The sequence below is a fragment of the Simochromis diagramma genome, unplaced genomic scaffold, assembly GCF_900408965.1.
Source record: "Simochromis diagramma unplaced genomic scaffold, fSimDia1.1 OVJJ01000486.1, whole genome shotgun sequence".
NCBI lineage: Eukaryota > Metazoa > Chordata > Actinopteri > Cichliformes > Cichlidae > Simochromis > Simochromis diagramma.
The window spans coordinates 2710268-2721098 of NW_024387047.1; the positions used below are offsets into that span (position 1 = coordinate 2710268).

The following is a 10831-nucleotide window of genomic DNA, read 5'->3' on the forward strand; positions in this document are numbered from 1 at the left end:
CACAGGGGATCCTGGTGACATCACGACAGCTGGATGGCTAACTCGAAGTACCCCCACCCCTTGAGTCCGGCCCCACCCTCGTACCCATTATCACCTAAGTTGATTGATCGTCGAAACCAGTTAATTAAAATACGACCTGCATGTGATTGTTTGTGTTTCAGGATTGTCGGCACACGATGGCTGCCCAAGAAACAGAAAACATACAGAGCAAGATAGAGCGCGAAGATTAGCCAGCAACTTTTCTGTGCACATATTTCTATATCTATACACAGTTATATATTTTATTATGTATTAGTTTGTGTTTTTGCATATATTTTTACTTTGTTGGTGTTATATTTTATTTGTGTTAGTGCTCTGTGGTTTCATTCCAGTAATGTGGCTCAGTGAAATGTGCATCAGAAGTGTTATATTTTCACTTAAAGGAGGCCACTTTAGAAGCCACAAATATGGCAGCAGGGAGTCATGTGATTAGTTTTAAACAGTCTCCTGATGATTAATCAAAACATTAACAATCTTAAAAAGAACAAACACTTTTTTTTGTCCAATTGTAAAATAGGACTGAGTTGAAGCTTGTCTGTCAGTGTCTTTGCTTTGCTCTTCATATGCAAAGCACCAGTTGAGCTGTTATCACAAGAGAAAAAACAAAGAGGACCTTCTTGATTAATTGTCCCGGTCCAACAGTAGCCTCCGTAATTGGTGTGTGTGTGGGTGTGGTGGGGAGAGGGGGGCAGATTGTTTAACATGTCCAGGCCTTGGATGCAGTGACCTTTAACCTTTATGTGTCAAACTCTCTTTTCTGTCTTTAAACTAAATCACATATTACCTCCCGCACTTACTATGCATCCCCCCTCAAATGTTTGCCTAAGTGTTTGGACACTTTTTCCGCAGCTAGATTTTATTGATTTTTCTAAAATCAAGATATGCGGTGCCAGAGAGCAAAGTGCCAAGATCTGTAGTATGCATTATTAAAACACAATGCAGCTTTGAAGTCTCTGTGAGCTATCTGATACAGGCGTCGACGTTTTAGTGGTTATCTGTTCCTGGAGCAGAATCAATGTCTCGGTGTGTGAGACCGGCTCCATTAAGTCCCCCTTAGTTTTTTTATCTGTGGGTCCTATATCCAAATCCCATCACACATCCATTATCAAAGTCCTGCAAAGTGATGGGACCTTCCACCATGACCAGTGTGAGGTAATGTTTTTAGCAGAGCAACTTTACCAACTGGAATAAATCCGATTTTTATTTTTAAATAAAATGAAATGCAGATCTGTCTTTGAACATAAATGCCATGGGTGAGTTTGCACACAGTGACGACGTGATTAAAGCCAGCTAAGCAGCTGATCAGCCTACAGGTTGTTCAACTAATGGAAAAGAGTCTTAGTTTGATAACAATGCCTACAGCGAGCTGCACAAACAGCCATCTGATCAGCTTATTAATCATTTAAATTGCAGAGCCTCTAAAAAATGAAACAGTAAAAAAGTGCATTGCAGCATAGGGGAGCGATTCACTGCACTCTTAATGCTACGATTATGACTATTGATTATTGCATTATTGCAGGTTTTCTGTTTATTTCCACAAGAGACACATGCAACCTTTTATTACTTTCTTTATAATTGATGTAACGTAATACTGGAAGAAAAATCTACAGGGGGAATTACGGGATTGCAGTTTGAATAAAAATCAAATGTATGGTTATGCTAAAGGTACAGAAGTCTCAGAGGTCATTTTAGAAAAATGGGTACAGAAATCTTTCAGAATACTAAAATAAAGTATGACTTTTTCAAATTAACATGAGCTCTCTATACAAAAATATATATAATATTTTTTAAAAATTACAATTTTATGCAATTTTTACATTTCATATCAGGAAAACATTAAAAAAAAGAAAAGAAAATTGTTAATTTTAAATAAATAAACAGCCCATGTCTATGATTTCTGGATCTTCAGGCTGCAGTGTACAGAAAACACACATGGTTCTCTAGTGGAAGTAGTTACATTAGCACAATTTTTTCTTAATACAGGTTAAAATCATACAGTGCAACAACAGGTTATATATATATAACATCAACATTTAATTCTCTGTGCAAAAGAAGGACATCTGACTTGTTATCAGTGCAGTTCAATAGCCAGCATCCATGATAGGAGGTGCATTAAAGCACAGAGCATAGCTAACGTGTACATTTTTTAGGCATCAAGCTTTATTTAACCAGAAAGTGGAACTCTTGAGATCAACAATCTCTTTGACAAGAATGTATTCGGTTCAGACAGTCAACATTAACTTAGCAATTTTTTTTTGTCAGTGCAAGGTCCACACAGAAAGGGTGCCAGGGTTCAAACCCAGGACCCCCTCTGCTGTGAGGCAACAGTGGGCCCAGTGGTTTTCCGTGAAGGCTCTGTTTATTTAAAAAAAAAAAGGCAAATATCATTCTGGATACAACAGCATGCATTCTGCTGTAAAAGCTGTAAAATGTGCAAGAACAAAAGAACAATTACATAAGAAAAAACTTCAACACTTTTATGTGTATCTCTGCACTGATTTTAATTTGGTTTGAATATAGCTTATAAATTCACAAAGGATTAATGGAGAGCTAGTTTAGCACAATGCATTATATAAATCCAGTGTGTCTGTTTATGCTGATAACTGTCGTTGTATGTGATGGTTTATAGTTTTAAAACATGACTGCTGTCATTTCTTGACACCCACTGTTTGTCTCAAAGATATTATATGTTAAATTCTTCGCAATGAAATATTATGGCAGCTATAAACAAGTACTGAAAACAACTAGAGAATCAGACCTGTCTAAAGACATTCAAAAATCCTTTAACCTTACCTCAGGGTGATCAATTTCAGTCTAAACTCCGTAGCTTTGTAGATGAGTAAAAGCACAGATGTAAAATTCTACAAAAGAAAAAAAACACAACAAACTCGCGGAGTAAGACATTCAGGTTATATTTTAATTGCAACTGACATTAATTACTGGTATTCGTTTATTATTAGCAATCATTTTTTGTTTTGTTTTGGGAAATATTCTATTATCATCAAACTTTTCTAGACATTTGTGGAAGAATGCGTCTTTCTGAAGGTCTTGCTGAGTTGAGCGTGGTTCTGTAGCAGGATCCCACCTTTGCAACGGGTCAGTTGATGAAATGTGTTCGCTCCTAGTTATTCCGCGATCAGCTGTAAGCGGTGTTACTGCTAACTGGAAGCGTCCAGGAGCCACAGCAACTCCGCCGTGAAGTGGCAGACCCCGTAAGGTTACGCAGCGGGGCCACCGAGAGCCGAGCGCGCACAGTGAGTAAAAGTCGCGCTGATGACTTCATGTTGAGTCCCACGTCTTCTGTGGCATTAAGAACGAAAAATGAATGAAATAAAATAGAAACGAAATAAGTAACATTATTTGTTTTATCTAAAAAGAAAAAAGAAGGAAAAAAAACTGCTCTGGAAGCTTCATGGCATGGATTTCTGTGACTGAGCAGCTCCTTCGGGTGTAAACGTGACTCAGTCATTTTTCTATATATATTAACATAAGCAGGACAAGCCGGTCATTTGCTGCTTTTACCCTGCGCGTTATTTAGTCTTCACAATACCCAGGCTGCCGTGATTATTGAGGCAGGAAAGAAAAATCGCTTTACTGAGATTATTGGATGTCTAGTAGTTAAAAAAAAATTAAAAGAGAGAGAGAGAATGAGTTGCATTTTAGTGACGCACAAGCAGTCTCCATCCTTAAATGCGCCAAAGATCTACATAATCATTTGTGAATTTATATGTATTATTAACATATTTCATTTTATATGGTATTTTCAGCACCATTGTGCAGCTATAGAGACAACCCATAAACTGGAATTTTTAGTTTTCAACTTAATTCATTTATTCAGGTGTTCAGGGCAATGCAAAAACTCAAAACTCAGCAGAGTTGCAGAAATGATAGCGCACACACATGCTGACATGCATGCTGAGACACTGACATGCAGGACGATTAAACAGAAGTTAAAACTTAAAAACGTCAAATAAAAAAAAAAATAACAAGCTATATACACGCAGACCAAGTGTTTTCTTCATGCGTTACCCACACTTATTTTTTAGCGTTTTATTTTTGTTATTTTCAAATGACCTTTACTCCGATCAATTCATCAAGCACTAAGAGTAACGAATCAGGCAGCCGGAGGCAGAGAGGCTGGCCGCGCGCCTCAGCTGTGCTCGTCCTTGGGGTGCGCACAGGTGACTGCCGCTGTGACCAGAGCTCACGATGTCGCGGGTGAAGCAGTGCGCCTGGCGTGTGGCTCTGAGATTTTCCCCACTCCTGCTTTAAATCACTGCCCCGAGGTAGCTGTTCACAGGAGGCCAAAACAACCTCAGAGCACTGGGTAATGCTCCGGACAGTCCCCTGTTTGGAGTGTAAGTGTATCTCCAGGGTTGTTAAAGAATACCAAACAGGTTTATAACCAACTGATGTTTGTGTTTTACTGCAGTGCATTGTCTCCCTTTGTGTAATTTTCTACATAGAATAAATAAATAGCTGATTTAAAAATAAATGAATAAATAAAAAAAGGCTACTAGCACTGTGCCATCAACCCCCTCCCAGGTTTATCCCTACGGGGACTAGAACAGCAGTAGACTGCAGTCATGGGTACAAGTGGTTGATGTGATTATTATATAACACTGAAATAAGGTAATTTAACTCATTAAATCAGCTGTATTAAGGTAAAATTGAAATCACCCTTGTTTTCTGCTCTGCCGCCTTTAAGTTTACTTTAAAGTTGTTTTTGCATTAAATTTCCTTAAGTGTTTTTTTTTCTGAAATTCACTGAAAATCGCTGTTATCACCAGATTTGTAATTAACAGGTTTTATGTCAGCACATCAGTTTGAATCCTTGCCAAGTCAGCTAATCTTATCGAGATCCGTTCAGCCCTCAGTGCCACACAGAGTAAGCAAACAGTCTGAAGTCCACGTAGAAGCAGAACTTAGCAGCTGATACGAAAACATCGTTAGAATTATGTTAGCTTACCTCGCCTAGCTTCAGGCACTTGAAGCTAACATGCAAGCTAGTCTGTGAATGCTGAGGGTTAGCATGTAGCTAATGTACCTTTGTTTGACCAAGAAATGAGCCAAACTCACCTCAAAACGTTTTCAAAATGCCTTCAGAGAATTTGCAAAGTACTTCTCCTCCGAATTAAAAAAAAAAGTAAATAAAAATAAGCAGGGAGAAGTTTTTAAACTGATATAATTATCAACAGTTTATATGTTCAGGCTAAACTCTGTAGCTTTGTAGATGAGCAATGCCACAAACTTACAAGATACATGTAAAATAATAAAATAAACAATAGAATTTGAAACTACAAGAATTAAACTCAAAACAATTATTTTTTAAACATATTAATGACCACAATTCATTATTGTTTTTGTTAGTTTTATATCACAGTTTGGCTGTTCTGATCATGTAATTTATGTTTCCATGGAAACTTTTACTTTATTCAGCATATGTAATTCATTTTTAAGAGGGACCAAAACACCAAAATAATTCACTTTAATGATATTAAGTGGAGATGTTTGGTTATGGACCCGTGAGTGTCTTTAATGAAGCGACAGTAAACTAAACTAAACTATACTATAGGAACCTTGCAATCACTGAACTCTGTATATAAAAGTATTCTAGAGTCAAATGTGATGTCCTCTGTGTGACAGCTAAAGCTGGGGCCAGACTGAACCAGGCAAAGGGACAACAATCCCAAGCAGCAAATCTACAGTAAAATGATTGGAATTATTAGAAAATATTAGGTTTTCTTCACTAATAATGTGTATATACACACATTTTTCATCATATTCTTACATGCATATATCCAAGATTCTTTTTTAGATATATATTTTATACCTTTAGAATTAGAAATGCACCAAAATTTTGTTCTGATGTGCACTAACTGGTGGATGTTCTGAATGATAATAAAGAGGCTACTCTATTCTATTGTAAAATAAATAATAGCTTGAGGTGTTGTAATGCTCTGGTCAAAGTCCTCAACCTGTATTAAATGCTGTGGTGGGACTTTACGAAAGCTGTAACAAACCTCAATGAACTGAAGTAATGTTGTACAGAAGAGTGGGCCAAATGTACTCCACAATGATAAGTGAGAAGCTGATAAAGTCATAAAGAAAATGATTTCTGTGAAGTTTTGCTAGTCTATGTGGTTCTGCATAAATCATGGGGGTAACCTACTGTAGTTTTCACAGGACTGCGGAGAGTCCTTTTTTTCCACATAATATTTAATTTTACATTTCTTCAGTACTACTCAGTATATAGTGACACTTATAGGACTAAAATTTATAAATGCAATTTTTCAAAATTCATCATTCAGTCTGAATGCCGACTGTTCAAGATAATTCTTTCATTCAAAGCAATGCAGAGCAACCCCAAAACTTAGTAGGAAAGCATGAGCCATAGATGTCCCTCTGTCTTCCTCTTTCTCAGACCTGGATCGTTTAACGTTACGCGTAGATATTCAGGTAGGCAACAGTGACAGAGATGGAGAGCGACAGAGAGGAGGCTTGGGGGTTCGCATCAGTGCGCCCTGGACCCCACAGTTACAGCTGGATACCGAGTGCCGCCTGGTGACTGAGTGTGAGAGCTCCCCCCAACCTATTCCTACTTTAACGTAACATCACTTTAACATAACATCACTGCTCAAAGTGCCTTCCAAAGGAAATGACCTGGGCTACCGGATGGACAGTCCGCTGATTAATGAAACTATCCTGTCGACTTAAATTAATTTTAAAAAATTGTTTTTAAAGTAAAGTGATAACTGTCATTATTTCAGTAAAATTTCCCCGTTTGTATAATAATCGACAAAAAAGGAAAAGAAAAAAAAAGAAAAAAGAAAAAAACTGCCCGGACGGTTTAAATATCCGGGTTTAATTACACGGTCATATTTGTACGGGGCAACAGAGAACTACAGCAGCAGCAGAGATGGCTACAAGTGATGGACGCGATTATTTTCAGAGAGCACATCTCTTCTGGATGGTCACCGTGTCGGTGGCGCTGATATATTTCGCTGTAAGTTCGTTAAATCACCTTTACTTCGGTACAACTTAGATATTATTACCGTCAGCCTTTTTTCTCTTATTTGTAACTGCTCGCAGAGCCCGTAGTTGTGTTGCACAATATGTACTCCGGGTAATTTTATTTTCCTGAAAACTCGGGGGCTCGGGGAGAGTTTAGTCCTCCCTGTTGTGGATTGCTAATGAATTTTTAAATGGGGAAAATGTTTAAATATCGGCAGGTTATTGTATGGAGTCATTGCCAAGGGTGTCTATGTAAAAGGCTAATCTTCTCGAGGTTCATTCAGTTCTCGGTGTTACACAGGTCAAAAAAACAGCTCAAAGTCCACTGTACGTGTTAATATTAGCAGCTGATTCAAAACTCAGTTCAAGTTAGCTTTCTTTCATCAAGGCTGCCCTCGGTCGTGCTCGGTGAACACTGAGCTGTCACGTAAGGGGCGCTTAAGCTAACAGGTGAGCTAGTTTGTACGTGTTGGGGTTAGCTTGTAGCTAATTAACCTTTTGTCTGGCCAAGAAAATATGGCAAAGTGACCCCAAAGGATTCATGCCTGCTTTCCAAAGTATTGCCATTAAGGAGAAATGACTCAAACGGGGGTAGATGGAGCATAACAGTTTAAATGTACAAACAGTACGATGGCCCTAAGGTGCGAACTTTTCAGAACTGAAAATACGCGAATTTAAATAAGTTCCACTGTGCTGAAATTACTTTTTAATGAAACCTTCTAAAATTGGTTTAAAATTTGGCAGTGTTACTGTTAAACAGAGGAAATGTTGTCAACCTGTTGCCAGGTTTGTTTATTAAGGTAAATGACAGGAATGTTGTGGCTACCTACTCTGAAGTGCTTTTGTTTTGTGCCTTCTACAATGTCACTGTTCTGATATCCATGTTTTCTTAAATGGTGTATTTTGCACCTTGGGAATGGACAATGGCAGCAATGTGTTCTATTTGTCAACTCATGTCTTTAAAAATGTTTTTCATGAATATTTATCATTAAATTAAGTGGTTGGAAGCTGAAGATTTTTATAGTGTAGAAGATTAGTAATTGGGTCAGAGACCACAATTATGCCTACGCTTGGCTTTCTTTGGTATAACTCAAACACTGAACAGAACTGATTTTCGTGTGAAACTGACATATTTTATGGCATTTTGCACAACAAGGCTGCACTCTGTAGTGCATAAATTGGCTACAGTCATGAGCTAAACTGCTGGAAAGAGTCATTCATAGTACCGTTACGCAGGAAAATAAAATGATACACTTTATTATTGCCACTGTGGAGTCTTCTCATTAAAACAGCACGTCATTGCCTGTGAGCACCGAGAGAGTCTGATGTTGGCAACTCTGGTCATATGCATGCCATGAAATGAGCGTATATGTCATACAGTCATTAGAAACAAAGATGTCTTTGAACAAATTAAAGTTCTCACACAGTACTGAGCAGAAGTCCTGAGCCACCCATCCTTTAAACTTATTTATTTCTTTAATTTTTTTAGAACACTTGGCCGAAGTATGGCAGTTTACAAAAATGTGCAAACATACATGCAGTTTATAGGGCAAAAACAAAGCTTAACTGTCATCTTCACATTTTGAACTCTCCTGGTAGAGCTTTCATGTGATTTCTTTAAGTAGTCTTTGGGAATAGTTCTCAAGACTTGAAGGACATTCCAAAGGTCTTCTTTGAGCAGGGGGAAAAAAAAAAAAACTTCAAAAGACCTTCAGAATGATTGCTTATTTAAAGATATTGCCCTTCAAAAAATTAGAAGGAAGTTTTGTTTATTGCATATGGTGTTTTAAACGCCTTCTTTCTGATTCCAGTGCACAGTGTTTGCACCAGATGTAGTCCCATTTGAGCTCCTTGGTCCATTTGGCACCTTCTCCAAAAACCTTGCATATAACCATCCTGACCTACTGTACAAAGGGTAAGTAATGAAGCACTGACTCCTGCAAACATCCAAACAGAGAATTCTGGTAATGAGGTTTGGTCGTTATAGCTTTTGTAATGAAAGCCAATCACTTTAGGAGATCTAAAGCGACATTTTTTTTTCTAATGATGTGCAAATCACCAGACACACACACACATGGATCGTTGACGCCACATTCATAGGTTGCAAATTGGCGCTCATGCTGTGGAGTAATAGGACAACAATCAGAGCTTAATGTATTGTTGTGGTTTCGGTCACGTGACTCAGCTAAGTCGGTCTGTTCAAAGGAAAGGCAGCTGGAAGCCATCATCGAGTCACTGTTGGTTGAAATCTGAAACGACTGATCAATTTAAGCTTATCAGCACTCGGTGATTGGAACAGCATGAAGGGAAAACTTGTTTTCAGACCAGAAAAGTCCTCACTGTTAACTTGTGGGGCTTTTCCCCTTTTTGGAAGCATGTGCATTATCCTAGTTTTAAATGTTATCACTGGAGAGTTGAGCTTTCTCTTTTCCTGTTTCAGGTGGTGGTTGACCTGTGCTATTCATCTTTGTGAGGCCCTGGTTGCACTGAAGTTGTGCAGGTAAGAATGCAGGAACCTTAACATCCAGTAGGTGGTGCTGCAATCTAATTTTTTTTAGCCCGATTTCATGTCAACATGTACATTTTTGAATTAAAAAAACAAAATGGCCAGCTGCATTCAAATTGTGCATAATTTTCTGTTTAAGGGTTCAACAATCATTGCACATATGATGAATCTACTTCCTAAACACACTATTTACTTTTTCCTGCAGTAACAAAGGCATCAAGGACATGTCCACTCGATGCCTGTGGTTTATCCAGACCTTTCTGTTCGGCTTCGCCTCCCTCCACCTGCTAATTAAGTACGACCCAGAGCGTTCCAAGCAGGACTGACCTTACCAGGAGAGTCCTACAGAACAACACATCGGAGTCTAGAGACTCCTCCTTGGGCCCTCCACTGTTAACTTTGATTATAAGATCCTGTTGGAGAGCATGAAATGGAGCAATACTCTTGAGCAGTTTCTTTAATAGTGTCTTTTAAAATAATTCTAAAGACATGGTGCAGTACAGGTGGGTTGGTTTTGGGTGGGTTCCCTTTTTTCTCTGCTGCTTGGATGAACGTGATGCCTGACAGGTTTGCTGCAGATGGTATTTTGCCATCATCCTCAAAAGTGCTCTTGGATTATATGAAGAGGGGAGATGCTGTTAAATTTGCCTTTCTCAGATTAAAGTGCTGTGATTCATAGTCTTAATGTTGACACTACAAAATGAAGGATGAGTGAACTGAATCCACTGTGGGGTGTTTTCTTTCTTTTTTTAAATAGCATTTGTGTGATTTGAGATGAATAAAAAGTGGTCTCACCTCTGTGTTCAGTTCAGCTGTATTTATGTCGTGGCAAACCAAAACAGTTTTCCTCAAGGTGCTTTATACTGTGAGGTAAATCCCTTTCAGTAGTCCAGAGAAAACTGCAATTAAATGACCTATAGGCAGGTACTAGGTAACAACGGGAAGGAAGAACATCCTTTTAACAAGAAGTCTCAAGACAAAAATGTAATGACCTCCTGTTGTGGTGTATAAACATGGGGCATCCTCAGTGAATCACATTATGTTCTGCAGCAGTCTGAACCTATAGCAACATGACAGGGTTCAGGGTCACCTGATCCAGCCCTAACTATATACTTTAGTCTCCAAACTTTGCTATTTGATAATCTTAAACTGGAGATCATGACCCTCTCGAATCGTGTGTGTGTGTGTGTGTGTGTGTCCCATGAGCAACAAATCGAATGCACAGTTGAGTGTGACTAGTGTGTCACATAATTGATCAGACTAAAACTCAGA

General features: G+C 38.4%; 1 protein-coding gene across 1 annotated transcript; it reads left to right on the top strand.

The window, feature by feature from the left end:
- Positions 1-6912: 6912 nt before the first annotated feature.
- tmem254 (transmembrane protein 254) lies at positions 6913-10630 on the top strand. The gene is made up of 4 exons (XM_040044723.1): positions 6913-7045; positions 8865-8968; positions 9494-9553; positions 9765-10630. Exons 1-4 carry the CDS (start codon positions 6959-6961, stop codon positions 9883-9885), a joined length of 372 nt encoding a protein of 123 aa, XP_039900657.1. The 5' UTR covers positions 6913-6958; the 3' UTR covers positions 9886-10630.
- The last annotated feature ends 201 nt before the right edge of the window (positions 10631-10831 follow it).